The sequence below is a fragment of the Oncorhynchus masou genome, chromosome 32, assembly GCF_036934945.1.
Source record: "Oncorhynchus masou masou isolate Uvic2021 chromosome 32, UVic_Omas_1.1, whole genome shotgun sequence".
Taxonomy (NCBI): domain Eukaryota; kingdom Metazoa; phylum Chordata; class Actinopteri; order Salmoniformes; family Salmonidae; genus Oncorhynchus; species Oncorhynchus masou.
This window is the reverse complement of record NC_088243.1, coordinates 27349868-27377138: the sequence shown is the minus strand read 5'-3', so window position 1 is coordinate 27377138 and position 27271 is coordinate 27349868. Positions and strand designations below refer to the sequence as shown.

General features: G+C 44.3%; 1 protein-coding gene across 3 annotated transcripts in view; it reads left to right on the top strand.

Moving 5' to 3' along the window:
- Positions 1 to 25128, top strand: part of LOC135525825 (BTB/POZ domain-containing protein 7-like) — a 56410-nt gene extending 31282 nt beyond the window's left edge. For all 3 annotated transcript variants that reach the window (XM_064953719.1, XM_064953722.1, XM_064953720.1), the window contains 9 exons: positions 895 to 2031; positions 18880 to 19088; positions 19640 to 19715; positions 19997 to 20157; positions 20320 to 20463; positions 20593 to 20782; positions 20882 to 21060; positions 21215 to 21610; positions 21739 to 25128. In XM_064953719.1, coding sequence (XP_064809791.1) covers positions 895 to 2031; positions 18880 to 19088; positions 19640 to 19715; positions 19997 to 20157; positions 20320 to 20463; positions 20593 to 20782; positions 20882 to 21060; positions 21215 to 21610; positions 21739 to 22494 — 3248 coding nt within the window. In that variant the 3' untranslated portion in view covers positions 22495 to 25128. The remainder of the gene's footprint in view (positions 1 to 894; positions 2032 to 18879; positions 19089 to 19639; positions 19716 to 19996; positions 20158 to 20319; positions 20464 to 20592; positions 20783 to 20881; positions 21061 to 21214; positions 21611 to 21738) is intronic.
- The last annotated feature ends 2143 nt before the right edge of the window (positions 25129 to 27271 follow it).

The window sequence follows — 27271 nt, the reverse complement described above, 5'->3', positions numbered from 1 at the left end:
CCAGGCTTTTATATTAATTTTCCTGTTGCGCCTTTCTTGTCCGTAGTCCTAGAGACATACAGTAGGTCCAAGCTCATGGAGATTTGATTGAGTTGAAAGCCCTGTAGATTTCAGAAATAAACTGATGTTGTTTCCAGTTCTAAGGATTGTTGGTTGTAAGCTGAAGTCGCTGCTGTGCAGGCGTAGATGGAGGTTGATTCACAGTATTAGAATGACTACTATGTGGGTCACTGTGATGGATGTTCAGGGAAGGAAGGCCAAAGAGAGACTTTCCTATTTGGCAGTGTTGCCTCTGACGCAAGGGTCCCCTGTCTCCAGCCAAACATCATTGCTATTAGGGGTAGTTCATTTGTGTATGGCTGGACAAGTGTATTGCATAAGACTACATAGGAGGGGGGACTTTCCTATCCCCAGACTGACAATCCAAAATGTTGTAGTCCATGTTCTACTTGCTGTTGTCCTCTAATTCCATCCATGCCTTAATCAAAGTCAGCTTTATTGATGCTTGTGATGACATCTGATGGAATTTTGATAATGATGGCCTGTTCTTTTACACAGACAGTTTGAATTATCTGTGAAATGAGACTGGGGCACTAGATCAAGGGAGTGCCAAGCAGGCTATGGGGGAGTTAGAGGAGAGTGTCTAGACTGCCAGGTCAAATGACCAGCCTAGGAGGAAATACCGCTTGGGTTTCATATGGTCATGATTTCAGAATTGAACAGGCAAACTGGATAATATCAAGCCCGAGGAATTGACTGCATTTATAAAACGGCTGTGGGAAAACAAGATACGTGTATCATATTAATAAAATCCTGACATGACTTCTTTCCCATTTCAAAAAACAACCACAACATTTGAGCCAGCTGACCTCTGTGTTATGTTATGTGTTGCAGGGACGTCGTCATACTCCCAGCAGGGCTATGGCTGGGAGTCCAAGCTGTACAGCCTGGAGCAGGGTCACGACAAGCCCCATGACAGGAAGAAGAAGAGCCTGGGCCTGGCCACCCTCAAGAGGAGGTTCATCAAGCGCCGTAAGTCGAGCCGCTCTGCCGACCATGCCCGCTTGATGCGGGAGCTCCTGTCGGGGTGGGATGTGCGTGATGCCAACGCCCTGGTGGAGGAGTACGAGGGCACATCCTCCCTCAAGGAGCTGAGCTTCCATGCCAGCCTGGCGCGGGCCGAGGCACCCAGCCTGCAGCGTGACCTGTCTGCCCTCTACCAGCACAAGTACTGCACCGACTTGGACCTCATCTTCCAAGACACCTGTTTCCCCGCCCACCGCGCTGTGCTGGCTGCCCGCTGTCCCTTCTTCAAGACCCTGCTGTCCTCCTCCCCGGGGTACGGTGCCGAGGTCCTCATGGACATAGAGACGGCAGGCATCGACGTGCCCATGTTCTCTGCACTGCTGCACTACCTGTACACGGGGGAGTTTGGGGTGGGCGGGGCGGAGGACACCAGGCTGCAGAACGTGGACGTGCTGGTGCAGCTGAGCGAGGAGTTTGGCACGCCCAACTCCTTGGAGGCAGACATGAGAGGTCTGTTTGACTACATGTGTTACTATGATGCCCTGCTCAGCTTCTCCTCCGACGCGGAGCTGGTGGAGGCTTACAGCAGTGGGGGGGCTGGAGGGGGCGTGGCCACAGGGGGCGGTGGGGGGCTGGGCTTCACAGATGAGAACCTGAGGGCCCACAAGGCCGTGCTCTCGGCCCGCTCGCCCTTTTTCCGGAACCTTCTGCAGCGGCGCATCCGCACGGGGGAGGAGATGACTGAGCGCACACTCCAGACACCCACGCGCATCGTGCTGGATGAGTCCATCATCCCGCGAAAGTACGTGCGGGTAATCCTGCACTGCATGTATACAGACTTGGTGGAGCTAGGGCTGGTGATGAGGGGGAGCCCCTCGGCCGGGAGCCTGGGGGAGGTGCAGGTCCTGGTTGCCGGGGGCAGGGGAGGAGCCAGCACCTGCACTGAGGAGGCCATGGAGCTCTACCACATCGCCCTCTTCCTTGAGTTCAGCATGCTGGCACAAGGTAAGCTACGGTATCAACCATGAATGAATGGTTCTCAGTAGAGAGCTGGTGTTTACATTCAACCTGGCGGTACATGTTGAGGTCATCCCAGATCCCCTTATAATCTGTCCAGTATATGAGGATGAATGGTAGTCTGGGAGGCTGCCTGTAACAGCCAGTGAGAATATACTTTGATGCTTTATATCCTTTTAAATCTGGGCTGCGTTATGAATTTGAATGTCAATCTGTCATGCTAGGAGTGTTATTTTAATGGCATGGGTGTCCATGTGATATTGCCCTTAGCTCTGTGACAGTATGGGTCTGACTGGGGATGGATATCCTCATATAACTGCATCTCTGAATGCTGAAATCTAACATAGGTTAGCAGGACAGGAGTGTGAGCCAACATCAAGGCTTTAATGTAGACTGGGCATTGGCATAACTGAAAATGCTATCTCAATTGATCCATCCATGCCCATCCATCCCCAAGTGTGGGAAATACTTTTGGTGGAGGGCTGCACACAGATTGTTTTTGGGGACCGATTTGTTCATCAAAAAAATGTGCAGGCCAATTTAATTTCAATGTATTTCTATATAGTTTTAGATGTTTAAGAGTGGCCTGGGGTAATTTTTAACCCCAAATAATAATTTACAAAAAGATATACCGTAAAACTTAAATCAATAGCCCAGGTGTTTATTTGCTTCAATCACTGAACACAACATTAGAGAAAGGCTTCTATTTGAGCCAGGTGCCTATTTCCTTAATGCACACAGCTTTTGCTCATTTGTATAGTTAATTGTTTAATTCCAGCATTTGCTTCCAGCCTTTTAATTAATGCACTAATTTATCATTTACACACTGTCCTGTTTATTTTTGTCTCAGTATGCCTCTGTTTCCAGATAATTATTATTCTGTCACAAAACAATTTAAATAATTATTCTCCTCTTTGACTGTGCATGTTTGGCAGTTCTTATTTTCACCACTAGAGGGTAATCAGACGATTTCTGGGGGTCTGTTAGTGGTGCTTGAGACAGCTGTTTGTTCACCCACACCTGCCAGCAATTGCTAATAACTCATCCGCAACCGCCACACTATATGTGAAAAAATTAAAATCTGAGGCCTGCAAACCGCTAATATAAAAAGTGAAAGATTTTTTGACGAGGGTGCAATTTTTTTATGCCTGATTTTAAGGACCGTCCAAACCAAGGACGATAACTATAACGGTCACTATAACGAATAAGAAAATAAAATGTGTTCAAATTCAAGTGAACAGGAGCGTTCAGACTACAACGATAACTACAAAAAGAGTGGAAAACGATAACGACAGTATCGTTTGGATCACTTTCAGAGTGATTTGTATTTTTTCGCTGTCCCTTTGACTATAAAATATTGACAACCGATCAAAAACGCGTTCTATTGAAGCGGTCTAGGTGCGTAAGGCTGCTCAGAGAGGAGAGAAGGCAGAGCGCACGCTAAGCTTGCCTGAATAACTGGGCCTGTGTGAGCATATTGGTGGGCCACATTAATTATAGTACCACTTGGGAGAAGGATGTGCCTTTCTGTACCTTAGCTGTCGAGAAAATACCCATTACTGATCCAAGTGGTTGCCTAATCAGGCCAGAACTAGATTATTATTATTCAGAATGAAACATGCATTCAAAACTCAGGGGTTTTTAGCAGATATTGAAAGGGCATATTCACTGTAGTTTACAGCCTAGAATATAATTATTTATAAAAATGCATTATTGCATTGTGTTGTTATAGCCTATGTGTGATAATTTTCTTGTCCCTAAAAAGTTTAATCAATTGGGGAGACTTCCGAGCTGCGTGTCTGCAGGGACTGGGAGCGCAGCCTAGGGAGCACACTATCCTAGGCTACCTGTCATTTCATAATCTGATGTAAAAATATCTATTTCAATGTGTAAATCCATTGGGTATAGGCTATTCACTGCAGTATTGGGCCTAATATTTAGCTAATGAATGATGGGTTGCATACACTTCTAACTTATGCTGCACATCTCTACCAACGGCAGGGGAGCCTAGTGGTTAGAACTTTGGACTAGTAACCGGAAGGCCGTCATTGAAAATAAGAGTTTGTTCTTAACTGACTTGCCTAGTTAAATAAAGGTACAATTAAAAAAATAAAAACTGGGCAAAACTGGTTGAATCGACATTACCAAGTCATTTCAACCAAAACAGTGTGATAACATTAAATCAACGTGGTTAAAACTGTTTGGATTTGCAAAAGGTTATCAACATAGGGGCATTTTGTTAACTTTTAACCTAAATCCAATGACATGGTGACTTTAAATTTTTTTTTTTATTCACATTCGTTGACCTGATGTCTGTGCCTAGTGGGTAGTTTGTCTTCACAGTTCTCTTCGCGCAATTACGCACCTGACCTCTCCACTGCTTCTCAGCTAAAGCTATTCCTCCTAACACTTGGAGTCCCAGGAAAAGCTAGACTATAATAGCTTGTTGTACATTTAATTCAAGCAGTTTATTTACTACTAGCCTATCAAGGAGAGATTTCAGCTTGCTGAATGTAAAATAGGAGAGTTTTAAAGGAGAGAGAGCGCACCATGGTGTGATCAAAGTACACCACACGAGTGGCCTGCTAATGTACCTTTCTGAAACTTGTAAACTGTGGAGAATAGAACTCAACTGATCCATATGGTTGCATAATCAGGCCTAGGCTGTATGCAGTTGTTTTTGTCAAGAAGCATTCAAAACAGGACGTTTGAGCAGTTATTCAAATTAGCCTACATCATTGCAGTTTACAGCCCTAGACAATAATTGTGCACTCACTTGATAACAATAATACTTTCCTCATTGCAGTGTGTTGTTGTAGCCTAGGTAGAATAATGTTATTGTCTCAACGTAGGCCTAATCAATAGTGGAGCTTTGCGTGTCTTACTGCTGCCTGGAAGAATGTACAGATCTACCATTTATATATATATATATCCCATTTAGCAGACGCTTTTGTCCAAAGCGACTTACAAGTCGGCTGGGGCCACTACTTTTTACATATGGGTGGCCCCAGCGGGAATCGAACCCACGACGCTTGGCGTTGCAAGCGCCATGCTCTACCGACTGAGCCACACAGGACCCTGATAATAGGGGGGCTACCATTTCATAATTGAACTTTTTTTCTTGCACTTTGACAGGCTACTATTTATATCTACACTATTTAGCTAATGAGGAGCCTGATAATAGGGGGGCGGCAGGTAGCCTAGTGATTAGAGCGTCGGACTGGTGACCAAAAGGTTGCAAGATCGAATCCCCCAGCTGACAAGGTAAACATCTGTCGTCCTGCCCCTGAACAAGGCAGTTAACCTGTTCCTCGAATGTCATTGAAAATTAGAATTTGTTCTTAACTGACTTGCCTATTAAAATAAATAATTACAATTATCTAGCTAATATTTATCTTCTTACTTCAGCTACACATATCCAGCTGTTCCTGTGCATAATAGTCTGTGCAAGCCACTCCACTATTCCTCTTCATGTGAAATCTCAGAAAAAGCTTTAGGCTGCAAAAGCTATAGGACATTTATTTTGAGCTTTTTTTGATATAGTAGGCTTAATAGCCTTTTCATGGAGAGGCTCTTGCCTCTTGCTAATTGCTGAATGTAAAATAGGCCTAGGCCAAAGGAACCGTCAGGGAAAGTTATGGAGAGAGAGTGCATTGGTGTGATCACTTTGGCCAGTGATCATAACATTGTTGCGCTGATGCATTACAAATGGTTCTGGTCCTTGGTGTGGACAGTCCTTCAGATAGGTTTCTGTTCTATCATTCCTGACATTTTGGTAGGCTATTTGTTAGTCTGTAATTGTCTGTAATTAGATACATGCGGCTTCTCCTCTGTCATTATCTGTTGCTCTAGAAGACTAAATAAACCCGTACTCACCAGAATAATGCCATAAATGATAGAATGAAGGCTTTAATCCAGTTGACATCTGTAAAGTTGTCTCTGTCATCTCTGCTTCTTTCACGGAGCAAAGACGTTTATGGACCGTGGAGAAATGCAATAACAAAAAAAGACTGGAAAGATTTTCTGTTCAAAATGTCCAAAAGACATCAATTTGACCCGTTGTAAGGAAATAGAAAGGTGTGAAAACGGATCAGATTTCAGTTTGGCTTGGATGCCTACTGTATGTGGTAGAATCAGCTTGTATGATTCTGATAAAGATAGCACCCCCACAGATGGTATCGAACTGCACTATTCACATTCTCTTAAGATGCTGAAAGAAAGAAGTCATATTTCTCCACTCCTGCTCCCAAGTCAAAATTTACCTACATCTGGTTTATAATTTTACTGCAAGAAATGCTTAATTGTGTAGGAGTTAATATTACTGCTATGTGATAGGTTAAAGACCAACAGTCGGTGTCCAGATTTCAGTTTCCATTTAACCCATCTGAACAGTAGGCTACAGTTCCCTTATTATTTGAAGTCTCGTCTTGTGACTGTGGAATTTGTATAGCGCCTCATAATCGTCACACATAACATAGCGCCTGATAATCATCACACATAACATAGAGCCTCATAATCGTCACACATAACATAGCGCCTGATAATCATCACACATAACATAGAGCCTCATAATCATCACACATAACATAGAGCCTCATAATCATCACACATAACATAGAGCCTCATAATCGTCACACATAACATAGAGCCTCATAATCATCACACATAACATAGAGCCTCATAATCATCACACATAACATAGAGCCTCATAATCATCACACATAACATAGAGCCTCATAATCATCACACATAACATAGCGCCTGATAATCATCACACATAACATAGAGCCTCATAATCGTCACACATAACATAGAGCCTCATAATCGTCACACATAACATAGCGCCTGATAATCATCACCTATAACACAGCTGGCACTACTATCATCCTCTTTTACCAAATCTTTCCCAAACATTACTTTCCTGGCCATCCCTTCTCTTTATTTTCAACTCTCCATTTTGCAGATTTTCTCTTATTGAACTTTGACATTGCCCCTGTGTATCGACTTTTTCTGCCCGTTCCCAAAAGCATTTGACGATTGGCATGTAGCCTATTTGGCACGCGTACAGTTAGGTCTTAAAGCTTAGGCTTATACACTAATAAAAGATAATGAAAGAAAAACATTAATGTAGCCTATAGATTGATCAAGAATGATACATTTATGGATTTTGTAAGGTATTGTTTTCTTTTATTCAACCCACCACCCACCTGCCCTTCATCCACAAAATATTTCATGACCCTAAACCCCCCACACCGCGGATATAACCATGGGGATTGCGAGTCAAACTAGGGTCTGTACTCTGAAGATGTTGACTGTTTTTATGCTTGCCATTTAGCTAGTTTTTCTCAGCTGTGGATAATGGATAACAGTTTCCTACTCGCAAAAACACTCAACCTCATAAAATAATTAATGATAATTCATGGTAGCCTCGTAAACAATTAATTTAGATATGCTGTTTATTTGAAACTGGCATTTATTTGATGAAATGTGTGCCATAACCCGGCTATTAAAAGGGACAGGCAGCTATTTGAGACTCAGCATTTAATTTAAGTTTTACGGTACAGGGCTGTATATATATACAGTGGGGCAAAAAAGTATTTAGTCATCCACCAATTGTGCAAGTTCTCCCACTTAAAAAGATGAGAGAGGCATAATTTTCATCATAGGTACACTTCAACTATGACAGACAAAATGAGAAAAAAAATCCAGAAAATCACATTGCATGATTTTTTATGAATTTATTTGCAAATTATGATGGAAAATAAGTATTTGGTCACCTACAAACAAGCAAGATTTCTGGCTCTCACAGACCTGTAACTTCTTCTTTAAGAGGCTCCTCTGTCCTCCACTCGTTACCTGTATTAATGGCACCTGTTTGAACTTGTTATCAGTATAAAAGACACCTGTCCACAACCTCAAACAGTCACATTCCAAACTCCACTATGACCAAGATTAAAGAGCTGTCAAAGGACACCAGAAACAAAATTGTAGACCTGCACCAGGTTGGGAAGACTGAATCTGCAACAGGTAAGCAGCTTGGTTTGAAGAAATCAACTGTGGGAGCAATTATTAGGAAATGGAAGACATACAAGACCACTGATAATGTCTCTTGATCTGGGGCTCCATGCAAGATCTCACCCCGTGGGGACAAAAATATCACAAGAACGGTGAGCAAAAATCCCAGAAACACACAGGGGGGACCTAGTGAATGACCTGCAGAGAGCTGGGACCAAAGTAACAAAGCCTACCATCAGTAACACACTACGCCACCAGGGACTCAAATCCTGCAGTGTCAGACGTGTCCCCCTGCTTAAGCCAGTACATGTCCAGGCCCGTCTGAATGCTAGAGAGCATTTTGATGATCCAGAAGAAGATTGGGAGAATGTCATATGGTCAGATGAAACCAAAATATAACTTTTTGGTAAAAACTCAACTTGTCATGTTTAGAGGACAAAGAATGCTGAGTTGCATCCAAAGAACACTATACCTACTGTGAAGCATGGGGTTGGAAACATCATGCTTTGGGGCTGTTTGTCTGCAAAGGGACCAGGACGACTGATCCGTGTAAAGGAAAGAATGAATGGGGCCATGTATCGTGAGATTTTGAGTGAAAACCTCCTTCCATCAGCAAGGGCATTGAAGATGAAACGTGGCTGAGTCTTTCAGCATGACAATGATCCCAAACACACCGCCCGGGCAACGAAGGAGTGGCTTCGTAAGAAGCATTTCAAGGTCCTGGAGTGGCCTAGCCAGTCTCCAGATCTCAACCCCATAGAAAATCTTTGGAGGGAGTTGAAAGTCCATGTTGCCCAGCAACAGCCCCAAAACAGCACTGCTCTAGAGGAGATCTGCATGGAGGAATGGGCCAAAATACCAGCAACAGTGTGTGAAAACCTTGTGAAGACTTACACAAAACTTTGACCTCTGCCTCTACTTTTGTTATTGACCAAATACTTATTTTCCACCATAATTTTTTTCCCTCATTTTGTCTGTCATAGTTGAAGTGTACCCATGATGAAAATTACAGGCTTCTCTCATCTTTTTAAGTGGGAGAACTTGCACAATTGGTGGCTGACTAAATACTTTTTTGCCCCACTGTATATACAGTGCCTTGTGAAAGTATTCGGCCCCCTTGAACTTTGCGACCTTTTGCCACCTTTCAGGCTTCAAACATAAAGATATAAAACTGTATTTTTTGTGAAGAGTCAACAACAAGTGGGACACAATCATGAAGTGGAATGACATTTATTGAATATTTCAAACTTTTTTAACAAATCAAAAACTGAAAAATTGGGCGTGCAAAATTATTCAGCCCCTTTACTTTCAGTGCAGCAAACTCTCTCCAGAAGTTCAGTGAGGATCTCTGAATGATCCAATGTTGACCTAAATGACTAATGATTATAAATACAATCCACCTGTGTGTAATCAAGTCTCCGTATAAATGCACCTGCACTGTGATAGTCTCAGAGGTCCGTTAAAAGCGCAGAGAGCATCATGAAGAACAAGGAACACACCAGGCAGGTCCGAGATACTGTTGTGAAGAAGTTTAAAGCCGGATTTGGATACAAAAAGATTTCCCAAGCTTTAAACATCCCAAGTAGCACTGTGCAAGCGATAATATTGAAATGGAAGGAGTATCAGACCACTGCAAATCTACCAAGACCTGGCCGTCCCTCTAAACTTTCAGCTCATACAAGGAGAAGACTGATCAGAGATGCAGCCAAGAGGCCCATGATCACTCTGGATGAACTGCAGAGATCTACAGCTGAGGTGGGAGACTCTGTCCATAGGACAACAATCAGTTGTATATTGCACAAATCTGGCCTTTATGGAAGAGTGGCAAGAAGAAAGCCATTTCTTAAAGATATCCATAAAACGTGTTGTTTAAAGTTTGCCACAAGCCACCTGGGAGACACACCAAACATGTGGAAGGAGGTGCTCTGGTCAGATGAAACCAAAATTGAACTTTTTGGCAACAATGCAAAACGTTATGTTTGTCGTAAAAGCAACACAGCTCATCACCTTGAACACACCATCTCCACTGTCAAACATGGTGGTGGCAGATCATGGTTTGGGCCTGCTTTTCTTCAGCATGGACAGGGAAGATGGTTAAAATTGATGGGAAGATGGATGGAGCCAAATACAGGACTATTCTGGAAGAAAACCTGATGGAGTCTGCAAAAGACCTGAGACTGGGACGGAGATTTGTCTTCCAACAAGACAATGATCCAAAACATAAAGCAAAATCTACAATGGAATGGTTCAAAAATAAACATATCCAGGTGTTAGAATGGCCAAGTCAAAGTCCAGACCTGAAACCAATCGAGAATCTGCGGAAAGAACTGAAAACTGCTGTTCACAAATGCTCTCCATCCAACCTCACTGAGCTGGAGCTGTTTTGCAAGGAGGAATGGGAAAACATTTCAGTCTCTCGATGTGCAAAACTGATAGAGACATACCCCAAGCGACTTACAGCTGTAATCGCAGCAAAATGTGGCGCTACAAAGTATTAACTTAAGGGGGCTGAATAATTTTGCACGCCCAATTTTTCAGTTTTTGATATGTTAAAAAAGTTTGAAATATCCAATAAATGTCGTTCCACTTCATGATTGTGTCCCACTTGTTGTTGATTCTTCAAAAAAATACAGTTTTATATCTTTATGTTTGAAGCCTGAAATGTGGCAAAAGGTCGCAAAGTTCAAGGGGGCCGAATACTTTCGCAAGGCACTGTATACACTACATGTGGACACCTGCTCGTCGAACATCTCATTCCAAAACCATGGGCATAAATATGGAGTTGGTTCCCCTTTGCTGCGATAACATCCTCCACTCTTCTGGGAAGGCTTTCCACTAGATGTTGGAACATTTCTGCTGGGACTTGCTTCTGTTCAGCCACATGAGCATTAGTGAGGTTGGGCAATTAGACCTGGCTCGCTGTTAGCGTTCCAATTCATAACAAAGGTGTTCGATGGGGTTGTGGTCAGTGCTCTGTGCAGGCCAGTCAAGTTCTTCCACCGATCTCGACAAACTATTTCTATATGGACCTTGCTTTGTACACGGGGGCATTGTTTCGCTAAAACAGAAAAGGGCCTTCCCCAAACTGTTGCCACAAAGTTGGAAACACAAAGTCATCTAGAATGTCATTGTATGCTGTAGCGTTAAGATTTCCCTTCACTGGAACTGAGGGGCCTAGCCCAAACCATGAAAAACAGCCCCAGACCATTATTTCTCCTCCACCAAACTTTACAGTTGCCACTATGGATTTGGGCTGGTAGCGTTCTCCTGGCATCTGCCAAACCCAGATTTGTCCGTTGGCGTGCCAGATGTTGAAGTGTAATTCATCACTCCAGAGAACGCGTTTCTACTGCTCCAGAGTTCAATGGCAGCGAGCTTTCCACCACTCCAGCCGACGCTTGTCATTGCGCATGGTAATCTTAGGCTGGTGTGCAGCTGCTCAGCCATGGAAACCCATTTCATGAAGCTCCCGACAAACAGTTTTTGTGCTGACGCTGCTTCCAGAGGCAGTTTGGAACTCGGTAGTGAGTGTTGCAATCGAGGACAGACAATTTTTACACGGCAGTCCCTTTCTGTGAGCTTGTGTGGCCTACCACTTTGTGGCTGTGCCGTTGTTTCTACTTCACAATAGCAGCCCTTACAGTTGACCGGGGCAGCTCTAGCATGTCAGATATTTGACAAACTGACTTGTTGGAAAGTTGGCGTCCTATGACAGTGCCACGTTGAAAGTCACTGAGCTCCTCAGTAAGACCATTCTACTGCCAATGTTTGTCTATGGAGATTGCATGGCGGTGTGCTCAATTTTATACACTTGTCAACAACAGGTGTGGCTGAAATAGCCGAATCAACTAGTTTGAAGGGGAGTCCACATACGTTTGTATATATAGTGTTCTTCTCAAACCTCCTGCGGGCCAGATTGAATGGGCTCGTGGCCCAGATCCAGAGCCATATGTTCTCCACCCCTACTATAATTCCTATGGCTGTATTCTCCATATATCCTCATCTCAAATTCCCTGCTTGTTTTGGTAAAGTTTTTTGTCATTTGCAGACATTAGGCCAGTTTAAATGGAAAAAAACAGGACTGTTTCTCTGCCCTCCCTCCCAGTAACAGATTGCTCCAGGCAGGGGGTTGTAGAGGTCTCCAGTGACAGACAGTCTTATTGATACACAGCTCTGCTGAGCAGAGAGCTAGCCAGCGCTGCTGTCAGGGCTCCATCACTCCTTTATTTATCACAAGACAGCTGCCCTCTCTCCTTTGCTCTCCCTCTCTCTGGCTGCTGTCACTCTCAGCACTCTGAGTTGACCCCCAGAGCTCCCTAGAATGTCAGATTGAGACGAAAGCGGAGCTGTTGTCAGTTTATTACCATCATCTCCCATTGCAATGAGAGATGGTGTTTTAAACCTGAGGGGGGGTTGCTCTCTTCATGACTGTGAGGTTCAGTTGAATATAAATGTACTAAGTCACACATGGGAGGTATGTTGTTTCTCACCTGCGTTAGGCAGCGGTCATGATGATGTGTGGTGTTCTGCTAACAGAGACCCCTCACACCTTTCTCTGACAGCTGAGTGACAGGTTGAATTATTTGAAAAACCTGCCCCTCCGTCAAAATACACCTTGAAATATTGATATATAGAGAACTGAGGGTGAAAAGATTCCATTTGCCCATCTGTCTTCAACAGCTACATTCCATCTCTCTTGGAGATCGGTGTGGTTTTGACTGTATTACAGATTCAGTAGTAAAGTCCCTGATTATGGCCATTGCCCACCCACTCCATCACACAGGCACAGGGATTAGTGTATTGTGAAAGTGGCCTCTGTCACACTACAGTCACTAGCAGCATCACAGACAGGAAACGATGTACGACTGGGCCGTAGAGAGGATTAAAACCTCAATCCGTCAGACAACAAACACAAAATGTTAATAACAATAACATTTTTATTTCTAAAACGTTTCATGTAAATCTCAAAGTGTAGGGTTTCCTCACAAAACTAGAAAAAAATACCATGATTGTCACGTTCTGACCTTTATTTCCTTTGTTTTGTTATTTATTTAGTATGGTCAGGGCGTGAGTTGGGGTGGGCAGTCTGTGTTTGTTTTTCTATGATTTGGGGATTTGTATGTTTCGGCCTAGTATGGTTCTCAATCAGAGGCAGGTGTCATTAGTTGTCTCTGATTGAGAATCATACTTAGGTAGCCTGGGTTTCACTGTTTGTTTGTGGGTGATTGTCTATGTTGATTGCTTGTGTGTTCACAGCTCTCATTTAGCTTCACGGTCGTTATTTATTTGTTTATTGTTTTGTATAGTGTGTTTCAGTGTTCAGTGTTTTCTTTATCAAATTTCATCATGAACACATACCACGCCGCATTTTGGTCCTCCGATCCTTCTCGCCTCTCCTCTTCAGATGAAGAGGAGGACGACCGTGAAAATGATTTGGGGGATTTTCACAACATTGTATCTTAAAGCATAATTAAGAAATAATTAATTGAAGTTGGAACATTTGTGACATTTTGGCCTTACCCAGATCTCCTTTAAGACTCTATTAGGTTTCATCTATAGGTGCTACAAAGCATAAAATGGTGTCATATGACGCTTTACCGCTCGCTCTGCAATATGAGTAGTTTTTTTTATTTCAATAACGATTGTCTTACATTCATTTAGGGATTAGTGTATTGTGGAAATGGTCTCTGTCACACTACTGTCACCAGCAGCATCACACGCAGGAAACTACTGGGCCATAGAGGCAGAGACAATGGGATGATTAAAACTCAATCTGTCAGACAACAAACACATTATGTTGATAACAATAACATTTTTATAAAGCTTTTCATGTAAATCCCAAAGTGACTGTTAAAAGAACATAGAGCACAAAGAACACAAATGAAGTCACTGCACATAATACACAACACTAATACGTGGAAAACTTGAGAATAGATAAGGGGTTGGGGGAGTGGAGTAGTGCAGTCAGTTTGCCGGTTATGAAGGCACAGTGGAAGAGATGGATCACACACACAGCTGGCCAGATCCTCCTTCCCCCTCCCTGCGTTGTCACTCTCAGGGTCGCCTAAGCAGCTTTAGCACCAGGCAAACTGTCATCCCTTCAAACCTCCCCTCCCCCTACTCCAAGCCCCTACTCTAGGGTATTTATATCACCTCTCTCTCTCCCACAGAGAAGCAACATCAGTTCCCATGAAACCCCATGTTGTGTGGAATGGCTGTGGTGTATGTTGAGTATCAAGGTCCTCTCATTTTGTCTGTGCTATAGCCCTTTATTTACTTCCCTGCTTTTCATCTCTCCATATTCCTTTTTTTCTTTCTCTTTCCTGTGTTAGTTATCCTCCTCTCAGTGACACACTAACCTTTAAACACACACACACACACACACACACACACACACACACACACACACACACACACACACACACACACACACACACACACACACACACACACACACACACACACACACACACACACACACACACACACACACATCAAATGAGCTGGGAAGCCCATGATTTCATTTCCATGTGACAACCTTAAGTGACCTCAGCTGCCTGTCAGAGACCTGGGTAGCTGCAAGCTATCTCAGGAGACACTTGGTATGCTGATGTCCGGGGTTGTGGTGGAGCTCTGTCATCTGGCAGTCTCTTCCTTCTCCTCCTCTATGTGACTTCACTGCTTCCTCTCCGTCTGGTTGAGGCCAGGGTACACTTTCACTAGAGGTAGGGGTCAATCTGACAGCCTCTTTCTCCATCAGCAATTATCAACCTTATTAGGGCATTCAACTGAAATGTGACTTCTGCATTTAACACAACCCCTCTGAATCAGAGGTGTGGTGGGCTGCCTTAAACGTCATTGTCGGCGCCCAGGGAACAGTGGGTTGGTTAACTGCCTTGCTCAGGGGCAGAACAGCAGATTTTTACCTTGTCAGCTCAGGGATTCGATCCATCAACCTTTCAGTTACTGGCCCAATGCTCTAACCACTAGGCTACCTGCCTCCTAGCCAGAGGAGATCACTCACTCTTTTACTCACTCTCACTTAACTGACATTAAAAGCCTTTCTAGCACAGTGAGAGTGATGATAATTAGTGGCTCAGCACACAATGCAGATTTTTTCTCTACTTCCTCTCTCTCTTTACACACACACACAAACACACAGAGAGAGAAGAGAGAGAGAGAGAGAGAGAGAGAGGAGAGTAATGACTCATCTGTGGAGACCTACGGCCCATTACAATCATAATTCATGTGCGGTGAGTTTTTTAGACATTGATTAATACGATTAATGACCACACTACCGCACACCTTGGGAGGAAATAATGTTAGTCAGTTAGTCTTCAGAACTGCTTGCCGATGTGAAAGTGTTAAGAGTGGTAGTGAATGGGATATGAATTTAAATCTAAACTTGGCGTTGCATCTACGAGGCTGTTGCTCGGCCCTGTGTGTGACTAACAGCCTTCCATTAGGAGAATCAGTCAGCTGTTGTGTTGTTTTAAGGATAAGTCTTGGTCTGTGATATTGCTGTCTGATCAAGTCATTTCTCTGGTTAACAGGCAGAGCTTGACCTATGACGTGAGTGAACCCTAATGCAATTGGACCAAACGAGACTGAATCTCCACAGATATCAGTCCAGTAGTGTTTTTGTTAGCCTTGGGCCTACTTGTGTTCCAAGCAGAGAGGGATTTCCAGTTGCTCCTGGGCAGAACTTCAGCTTATCGGTTAACTTAGAAGTTGGACTTAAACCTCAGGTAGTCAGAGCAGAGCCCATCATTCTGTTTAAGTCTCTCCTCCTTCATTTTTGTTTTGTTTGAGACAGCAAAGAACTAGGTCCTTGAGTAATCAGACATGATTCAAGTCCAGCATGGTGTTTACAGGTCCTGAGTGCGGCTGATGTTTAAGTGTGTCTGGAAATGTTGTGTTCCATAAACACAGAGCTCCAAATAAAAACAGCAAGACAAAATGCCTCATTTATTGCAGTGTCAAAGATGTGGTTGCCATAACACTCATTGTATTGATATTCTTGTAAGTCTACTAGGCTCCAGTGAATGCATAGTGCCACCCGTGGAGGGAGAGAGGAGGGGAAGGAGGAAGGGGGGAAATGGTTTTAGTATTACATATAATGCTGATTCTAATCTCCGGCTCATAATAACATTGCAAAGCTTTCTTTATAAGGCTGAATGGTGCTGTGAATTCTAGTGGGCTAATAGAGAACAGAGCCGTCTGCTTTTATGTGCTGCTGGTCCCCAATTGGGAATCTTTACTTTTCAAAAGGAACGTGTGTGTGTCCGTCTATGGTCTACCTCTGCTCAGAGTGCGAGCAGAAATATGCAGAGATAAGGACAAAATTAGAGGGATATGTCGTTACTAGTTACCACAGCCACAAAGTCATAATTATGTCTAAACCCTGCCTATTTCTATTCTCAAAATCTGATTTTAAACCTAATTTTGACCTTAACCACACTGCCAACCTTATGCCTAACTCTAACCTTAAATTAAAAGCAAATTTTAGTTTTCATACATTTTTACAATATAGACCATTTTTACTTTGTGGCAATGGTAACAACTGAGGGATACAGAGTGGGAGGGAGAAGTGTGGAATCCATTCCCTCTTCTAGACTGTTTATGGGAGATAAAAAGGCAAAAATGCCTGTGTCCACGTTTCAACTTAATCTGTCCTCTTAACGATTTCCATCCTGCATTTAAAACACTATGGGGGTCTGCTAGAATCTCTGCCTAGCTAATAAAAGTAACGGAAGGGACCAAACATGTAGGTTTAAGTGTGTGTGACAGTTGAAGGGAAATAAACCTTTTAAATGCCGAAGCAAGAGGGCAGGAGTCAATTTCCCAGAGTGCATTTTCAAAGCAGTTTCAAAGGCGAATGGTAGTGCAGCAGATCAAATCAAATTGTATTTGTCACATGCGCCAAATACAACAGGTGTCGTAGACCTTATAGTGAAATGCTTACTTATACAAGCCCTTAACCAACAATGCCATTTTGAAAAAAAAGTGTTAAAGTATTTACTAAAATAAACTATAGTAAAAAAATAACTGAAATAGAAAAATAACAAATAATTAAGGCGCCACAACAAAATAACAGTATGCTGGCTATATACAGGGGGTACCGGTACAGACTCAATGTGTGGGTGCACCGGTTAGTTAAGGTAATATGTACATGTACGTAAAGGTAAAGTGATTGCATGGATAATAAACAGAGTAGCAGCAGCGTAAAAATGGGGGTGGGGACAATGCAAATAGTCTGGGTAGCCATTTGATTAGCTGTTCAGGAGTCTTATGGCTTAGAGGTAGAAGCTGTTAGACTGTTCTCTCCACTACCGCACAACAGCTTATGACTAGGGTGGCTGGAGTCTTTGACCATTTTTATGGCCTTCCTCTGACGCCGCCTGGTTTAGAGGTCCTGGATGGCAGGAAGTTGGCCCCAGTGATTTACTGGGCCGTACGCACTACCCTCTGTAGTGCCTTGCGGTCAGAGGCCGAGCAGTTGCCATACCAGGCAGTGATGAAACCATGCTCTCGATGGTGCAGCTGTATAACTTTTTGAGGCTCTAAGGACCCATGCCAAATCATTTCAGTCTCCTGAGGGTGAAAAGGCATCATTGTTCCCTCTTCACAACTGGCTTGGTGTGTTTGGACCATAATAGTTTGTTGGTGATGTGGACACCAAGATCTCACACAGCCCACAGATAAGAGTCCCATAGGAGCGCTGGTACTAGAGCTCATAACCCAGCTATTCCCAGGGCAGGGCAGGCTGCTCGGCTCCACTAGACCCATACAAAGCCAGCAGCAACAGGGTCAGGGCTGGGCAGGGGCCACATTAAAGCAGACTAGTATCTCTGTTTGTCTGTCTCAGAGGCACACGGTGTGGCTCTATCACTGACATCACACTGCCTGGTATCATTTCCACTGTGTTGACTGTCAAAAAGAAAGCCAAATTATTGATGTGTCCTTGTGGACATGTACTAGTTTCCTATCTACATTAACATAATTTGATTGTTTGATGTTTATTCTGCTTGTATCTCGATTACAATTGCTACTATGACTACCACTATAGCCATTTCTTAAATTCCATTTCACCCCAGATTTGTTCAAATAGCTACAGTAAATCAGGTACCTAATTCATAAACCATCTGCAACTTTTAATTCGTTTTTGATTATTTTGTGTGTGTTTGCATGTGCACGAGAGTGTGTGTGCGTTTGTCCATGTTTTTTGTGTGTGTGCGGATGTGCACACATGCATGTGTGCTTATACGATGTGTGTGTCTGCGCAGCATACTTCCCTCTGGCTGCTGTGTTTACTTAGTGTGGTGAATGGGAGGTAGAGTGACTGAAGCACAGGAAGGTATCAAAGGCATTTCTGTGGGGTTGTGTGTAACAGAGTTAAACCACTGCCTGCTGTTCTAGTATGTGCTCTGATTTAGAAAACGCAGGGAGGGGGTTGTGCTGCAGGGGGCTTAGGGGAAGGGGAGTGCTCCCTGTGGTGTTAAATAGGAGGGGAACTATTGCAGCCATCTGAATGGCTCCAGAAGTGACCACTGTGTGACTGTATTGCGGGATATTTATGGTTCAATTAAATCACCCATTAAAACTCTTACCACCATTCTAACAGTGTATGACTTCCCATACAAGAGATTTAAAAAATATAACCTGGGCCCATATTGTACGTGCTGTAGCCACACAGAGGAGTTGGTTGAAGCACAAACTGACTGGACAACCAGGCTATTAAAGAGGCTGTTCACTCTGTGATATGAGTGTTAGACTGAGGTATCTAACCACTGTGGTGTGTGTTCCTGTCTCCTCTCCCAGGCTGTGAGGACATTGTGGTGGAGAGCCTGTCCCTGGACTCTCTGGTCCCCATCCTGAAGTGGAGCTCTCAGCCTTACGGCTCCAAGTGGGTCTACCGCCAGGCCCTGCACTTCTTGTGTGAGGAGTTCAGCCAGGTTATGACCTCTGACGTTCTCTACGAGCTTAGCAAGGAGCACCTGCTCACCGCCATCCAGTCAGACTACCTGCAGGTGACTACTGTCTGTGTGATTGGCCTGAATGCATTTACCAATTATGTTATCCTGTTTAAATTACCCATTTGTAGTCGGTGCTTTGATGATAATGGTTGACAAAATAAGAACACTTTTTTACGTATTTTCAACCATCCAGTTTTAACGTAAATCTGCAAGGCAGCTAGGGTATGATTGGTTTGATATAATTATTTAGTGAAGTTGCAACACGCACGCAGATTCATAAACACAAACCCAAACACGTGTAGTCTGGAGCACAAACCGAGTGAGAACATTCCCTGGAGGCATTGCCTTCAAGGATGGACTCTAAATGAAGCTGAGCTCTGGTCTGCTCTGCTGTGCCAAACTCCCTGGGTATCACACAGGACGGCTGAGGTGAAACGCTGTAATCCAACCAGACAAATATAACACTCAGCCACAACTACACCGTCAACCACATATGCAAGCATCCTCACTACAATGTATAACCTTGTCCTTACTCTTTTCCTTACCTATCACCATCTCCCAATCTTCTTCTCTTGCACCCCTGCCCTCCTCTCTCCCTTTCACAGGCGAGTGAGCAGGACATTCTCAAGTACGTTGTTAAGTGGGGCGAGCAGCAGCTTATTAAGAGGATGGCAGACAGGGGTAAGATAATACACTCCATAATTACCCTCAGAGCAGGCCCCCTAATGGCTCTGAGAAAATACACTCTAAAAGGCTATAAAAGAAGCCAAGTTTTATCCTTAAAATGGGAGACTCTGAAGCACCTCAATTGTAGATTGCAGTATTTTGTTTTTGTGTAGCTCTGAACCCGACTGAAAATAGTGTCTCATAAAACAATAATGAGTGTAGTGTGTATGTTGGCCGTCCTAACCATAGAATGAACTACAAACTATGTGTTTTTTGCGTCTGGTTTCTTTTCCCAGAGCCCAACGTGCTGAGTGGGACGGCCCACAGTGTGAACAAGCGGGGGGTGAAGAGGAGGGACCTGGATGTGGAAGAACTGAAGGAGATCCTGTCCCCGCTGCTGCCCTTCATCCGCACCGAGCACATCCTCCCTGCCAACAGTGACATCCTCTCTGACGCGGTCAGTAGTCATGGATGATTCATCATATGTTGGCTTCAATACAGTTTCTGCTGTCAATACAGAAAGTGCAATCGATCTATCTATCATGTTGACTGACCTGTCCCTCTACGTGTGTTCTTTTGTGTTCTCTTTAAATCACCCCCCTCCTCTTCCCGTCCACAGACGAAGAGGGGTCTGATCAGCACCCCTCCCTCGGACATGCTGCCCACGACAGATGGGGGCAAGGCCAATTCTTGGTTGCGACAGAAGAATGCTGGCATCTATGTGCGGCCCCGCCTCTTCTCTCCCTATGTAGAGGAAGCCAAGGTAAGACACTCAGCATCGAGGGGTTAATGACGATTAGCAGTGCAGGTTTTCTCTGTTAGATCTCATCTCTGAGGGTTTGGGTCAGGCCGAGGTCATACAGACTCCTAATCCATCTCCTCCTCCCCTCAGTCTGTGCTGGATGAGATGATGGTGGAACAGACCGATCTGGTGCGTCTGCGTTTGGTGCGCATGTCCAACGTGCCTGACACCCTCTACATGGTCAACAACGCTGTGCCACAGTGCTGTCACATGATCAACCATCAGCAGATGGCCAACAACCAGTCCAACGTCCCGTCCGTGGTGGCAAATGAGATCCCAGGTTAAAGGAGAATACTGGTGCCAATAAGGAAGCCATTTTGTATAACATATTAGTAACATTGACATGTTCCACTAATCCTCTGTGTGTGTGTCCTGTCAGTACCCAGACTGGCGGTGGTGAAGGAGATGATCCGGAGGCTACAGGAGCTGAGGCACACAGACCAGGTCCAGAGGGCCTACGCCCTCAACTGTGGCGAGGGGGCCACTGTCAGCTATGAGCTGCAGCTGCGTGTGCTGAGGGAGTTTGGCCTGGCGGACGGGGCTACTGAGCTACTGCAGGTGAGGGGAAACACCCTCGGGTACAGGGAGGACCAGGTCTGAGAAAGTAACCAGGCTATAGACTGATAGACTTGGTGTACTATGCTGATGACTTGTATGCATTGTAGTTGTAGACCATTTAGATACCAATGCAAAATCTTTTGTTTATTCTCAGAACCCCTTCAAGTTCTTCCCAGAGGAGCGTTTTGGAGACGAGAGTCCGGTTCTGGCCCTGCGCCAGGCAGGACGTTGTCGAGTCAACAGCAGCCCAGCGATGGACAGCATGTTCTCAGACCTGGAGGGCCTGGCTGGGTTTCACCCCCCGCTGCCTCCCCCTCCACCCCCATACCACCCCCCTGCCACTCCCAGCCATGCCCAGCTGAAGGGGGCATGGAGGCCCCGTGTGCCCGTCCCACCCCCCACCCGCTCCTTCTCCTACCCCTGTAACCGCACCCAGCTCCACGCCTCAGTCAAGCATGGTAGCCCTGACTACCCCTCTGCCCCCAGGCCTCCACCTCCAGACTGCACCAATCCCCAGGCCATGTGTCGAGCCCTGCTCGCAGAACCACAGGTGAAGGTCCACATGTCATGCTGTGTGTGTGGATTGCATTTGGTCAGTGTAGCTGTAGAAGTGTATTGTGCTGTGGTCTTGTATAACTCTAACTAGCTGTGTTTGTGTGCTTCTTTTTGTTTCTCCAGCTGAGCATGGAGCCTGTGATGAGGGAGTTCATGCCTGACATCGCTCTGGGTGTCTCTGTCATGACCCTGAGGGAGCACCGTATGGGGAACAGGGACGGTCACAACCCTCCCCCTCATGGCCCCACCCCGACCCCACACCTCCCCCCCGGACCCTGTCCCTCAACTCGTCTCAGCCATGGCCATACTCACTCCTGTAAGAGGCACGCTCCAGAGCCAAAGCTGGAGGCCCAGGCAGAGTTCCCTGACCTCTACGACTTCTCCTGCAGACCTACCACCCCGACCTCCAGCCACCCCCTGGCTCCTCCCTTCGCAGGGCCAGACCTCTACAGCCACAGCCCCTCCAGCAGCCTCCCTCCCTCCTATGTGTCTGACACCCAGGGATGGACAGCTGAGGCATGCTCTGACCCCCTGCGCTTGGACGTGCTGGGCCTGCCCCCTCAGCGGCAGAATGGAGCTCTGGCTAATCCCTCTGGTTCCCATGCCAAGTCAGGACATGTCCCCAGAGGACAATCAAACAATGAGACTGACCTCACTCACGGCCTTGGCCACTTGTGGGGCTCCGCTAGTCAAAACCTAGAAGGGTATGAGGAGAGGCCGTCGGCCCACAGTGAACCCCAGGAGGAGATGGGGGTTACTGGCGAGTTCACAGGGTCAGGGGCCCAGCAGCCTCATAGAAATAGTGTTAGCGAGGAGGCTAACAGAGACCGCAGGTCGCCTAACAAGCCTGACTACCCTTACAAGAAGTCAGCACTTTAACCCCTGGAGAGGAGTGGGGGTTGAGTTGTCTAAAGGGAAAGGTGGGGAAAATGACCTCCCGTCATGGACATCAGAGCACTAATGAGTGTGTGAAGGGTTGGCTAATGATTTCTATTTATAGATTGTGTGTGTAAATATCCCACCTCCTCCAGCCCTCCCGTTATGACATAGTGCTGTCTTCACCTCACGTCTCCTCTGATTGTTACAGACTAGCGGCATCTAGTCTGTAGGTTAGAGAAACAGCAGTGACAGTAGTGTTTCAGTCTGACTGTTGAATTGAAGCTTGCCGAAGCCAACCTCAGTGCTGCAGTTTTACAATATCATTCCAGCAGTACTGTTTAGGAGGGATTTTGCCTATTTTCCTTGAGCCTTGTTGCACACAGAGGTTTGTTGTAACCTCTTAGATGTGGGAGTCAGGAATGAAGATCATATCATTACAACGATGTGTTATGATCATAACAATTGTATAATATAGCTGAAATATGTGCTGAGGACATGTAATATACATAAGGACTGTAGTTATCAGCATATACTTTACCTGGGAGATATATACATAGGATCTCAGTATAAACTAGTGAACACCAGCACGTAGCTCCAAACAGCGTTATCTTCATGATAAAGTTATGTAAAAACATGTCTGTATTTTCTTGCTCCTCTCATTTGTATTTCCTCTCTCTTCCTGTAGCATTCCTCCAGTACGTACCTCACCTGATTAGTTACATTTGCTTTCCCCTTCCTGGTGATGAGTACTAGGCTCTGGCTGGTTCGGATTAGGCAGGAAGTGGATCAGATGGGGAGTAGGTCTGTACAGGCTGTCATTGTTCTCTCTGGATACCGCGGTCATCTTCTGGGTTATTGTTTGTGTCCAGAACTCACCAGTACTGCTTCTGCACAGTCTCTGGCTTTTATATTCTCACAAAAGCATGAGCCTAGGTTTTCAGACTGAGACAGGAGGGTGAGGGCATAGGTTGATGACTGTGGTACACTGGGAAAGATAAGGGTGCCATGGCAACTGTTGTACAGTGGTGTGTGATTGAACGCGCTCGTCAGGAGATGTTTGTATTCAGCAGAACGTGTGTGTGGTTTCGTACTCCCAGGCAACTGTTTGAACAGTATCAGTACTGTAGACTCAGTATCCATCTTTAATCAGGTCTGTATTTACATATCAACATGAGGCTCTGAGATGATTAACCAGTGACCGACCATAGAAGTGTATGGCCAATATGCTTGAAACCATCTTGCTCTTTCAATGGAATTAACAATTAGAAGCCTTAATCCACATTTTGAAGTGACCAAACGGAATTCATCACAAGCGTGATGCCACTACTGGCTCTCCTAGTTGTCAGTGTGACTCTTCTGTACAGCCTCTACACACACACACACTATTCCAATGTACTCTGTCTAATGTTCATTTTGGTTGTTCTATGTGACCACCATCACGCCACCTTTTGGCCAATCCTGGACCTGCAAAGACCTGCTCTTTCTCTCTCTCTCTGCCATCAGAGATTATGGCATACTGAATGAGAGCTATCGGCCTGTTGCTACAGAAACCAAAGTGCACACATCAGAGCCTGTAAGATCACCCACACCTGTCTCTCCTATGACAAACTATGATACATAAAGATGCAACATTGCACTGTAGGAACAATCCATTTCACATGGGGGAATATGAACAAATGAATTTAGAACAAAAGGGATCCAGAACACCTAAATCATTCTTTAGTAAATAAAATTGTATGGCCTCCATCACCTGCATTCTACCATTCAGAAATCCTGAGCATTGCCTGTAAATAATAATTTGTTATACTGTACAACAGAAATCCTTGTTATTACATCTTAGTGGATTTATATGAATTATTCAGCTGTTTTGTAGCTGTGGAGGACTACAGTGTGAAGTTGTTTAGAACCACATTTCACCTAGAAAGAATAATCACTCAGATTTTTGTTCTTAAATGTTTTGTTTTATGGAAATTGTTTAATATTGATATTGGTGAGAATACCACGATTGTGTAGATTTTATACATTTTATTTTTTAAATCTAGCACAGGATTTTTAAATTAGCGCAGGAACATGTAGATATTCACTCTGCCATGTAGTAATGAAGTTGCAGGGCAGAAACATGTTTTTGTTCCATCCAGTTTGTTTTGGGAAAAAAAACATTCTAAACTTCAGATTCCTCATGTTCATGTTGGTTAGTTGCTTTATTTTCCAGGACAGTGTTCCCTTTGAATAAAAAGCCTCCACATTCTCTTTTTGCTGTCAGTGCCTTCCCCTGCCACAAACTGGGCTTTTGTTGAAGTGACTGATATCCTATGCAAGCCTTTTCTACAAGCTTACCAACCTGCATCAAATAGTCCTTTGCAAAACTCATATAGCTAATTATTTGTTTACATAGTGGGTTTTTTGGTACCTTTTGAAATTGAACCCTCTGGAACTGTGATTGGTTATTTGTTGAGAATTTTATAATTGAACAGGTACTTTGTACTCGTTTGATCTATATAAAACACTTCTGTAGATTCCTGTACTAAGTTGTATTTAGTTTCACTGGTTCTATTTTTCTACTGTTACCTCAAAAGGTGCATAACAGTGATGAACTTGGGCATCTTTGAAATAAACTGCTTCAATATAATTCTAGACTGTGTTAAGTCATTGAGTTCAACCTAGAATAACATTGAGTCAGGAATCTAAGAAGTACTTTCTGGTTCAAGAAGCAGAGCGACTTTGCGGGGGTCGTGTTTCGGAGGACGCATGGCTCTCGACCTTCGTTTCTCCCGAGTCCGTACAGGAGTTGCAGTGATGGGACAAGACTAACTACCAAGTGGATATCACAAAATTGAGGAGAAAAAGGGGTAAAAAGTTTTTTTTTTTTTTTTTAAAGAAGTACCTTCTGGTATTTGGAGGACAAGTAGCCACACAATCACGTCACGGAGTATGCTGGATGAACTATTCAAATGTTTAATTAACAGGACTGCTTAGCGACAACATGAAATGGTCACATACTGGATCTGTTTCAATATGAATGGCAGTGCATTGCAGTGCAGTGCAGTGCAATCCTCATCAGGTGTCACATTATTATGAAATTCTAATGACAACTAAGACATAATTGACCAAATAACAGTAAGTCCATGACTAAAATGACTATAGATTCCATCAGCATCTCTCCAAGCCTGCTAACAGCGTGCTACTTCAGCTTCTCATGAGACATGGAATGCCATTTGAAATCCATGGAGAGCCATTCGAGAACAACTTTCTGGGCAAAACTTTCAACTTCATAAACCTCAGTAACAGCATATTTTATAGCAGCACTGTTATTTAAAGCAGAAGGTGTTTGGTGGACAGAACTGTTTTGCTATGAACCCAAAGTAACATTACAAAATTGCACAAGTAAACAACAGGACACCGTGGATCAGAATGACATCAGCTGTTCATCTGTTGCCTCTTCTTCATCAGCTCCCCAAAGAATTGGTGGATGGCTTCTGCTGTGATGACCTGAGAGGGAGAGGGGAGGAGTGGTTCAATGGGGATGAGGTAAACGACCAAATGCAGTACTTGTTTTGCTTTTCAGCTACTGTTTGGGCCCGAGCAAATCAAGTATATACATTCAATCATTCAGTGCTGACGTGTCAAGTAACCTGCAGTATGGACTGCTACTCATAGATTTTGGTTTCTTATGCTGTGTTTATGTGCTCTCAGAATTATTGGAAATATTCTGGAACTATCACCAGACATTTTGTCCTCAGTAAACAAACATACAGCACCTCACCTTTCCTTCATCAGCAATCTGCTGTAGGAAAGCCATCAGTTCAGTCTCCTTCTCAATTAACTCAGAGATAGAAGAAACATTTTACTTTCATCAAATGGTATAAACCCTGTGTTAGGTTACATCTACAGTTAATAGCTGCCAAACAAATAAATGAAAAAGATGGTCCCCATCCTTAAGTTAATATCCAGTTGCTGAATGCTGTCCAGAGTACTCAACCGTCTGCTTATGCCAGGCCTGAGACTAGCAGTTCCTTGCTCTATAGTGCCTCGGTTCTCATAGGCCAGGACAGTGTCTGACTCATCCAGCAGGCCCTCCGAGCAGAAATGACAACACATATTCAATGGAAACAGCTCTCCACCTTTAACCAATCCAAAGGGCTGAGACAACAATGAAACGGTTAGCTACAGCAATCTGTTCCACATCAAATAGCTAAAAACAACAGTGGCTGCACTGTGCTTTGAATAAATCATGGCAAAACACACAATCTCAAGAGAGAAGCATCTTTACTGGCCCACCTTGCAACTGACGCAGGTGCACAGCTGGACTCGCCAGTGGTTAGGCTAGAACACAGCCCCTTCCCTAGCACTCTCCAAGCCGTGGGCCTTCAGCTTCCTCAGCCTGCAGTACACAATATTGACCTGGCTCTTCACAGGAAGACCTGCGTTACCTTTCCCGCTGCGCCTCCAGACCGTAGTCGGGACGGCTCAGGGTAGCCTTTACTTGCTCGCTCCAGGACCAGAGCAATTTACAGATGTTCTGGGGTAATTCCCACATTTGGGGATCTTATCCGCTGCTAATGACGAATTAGTCTGGAATGCCACTGAAGTAGTTAACTGGAAATCATTGGAGGTAGTAATATAGTAGTGGGCTAACGGAGGAAAAAGATCATTGCTCATAGTTCGGTTACAGCCGTCACACACAATTGCATCCAAAACCGAAAGTAAACTTACTACGTTAACCATAATCAGTGTTTTAAAGCTATACCCCTACTTTACCAACACATCATCTCCTGGT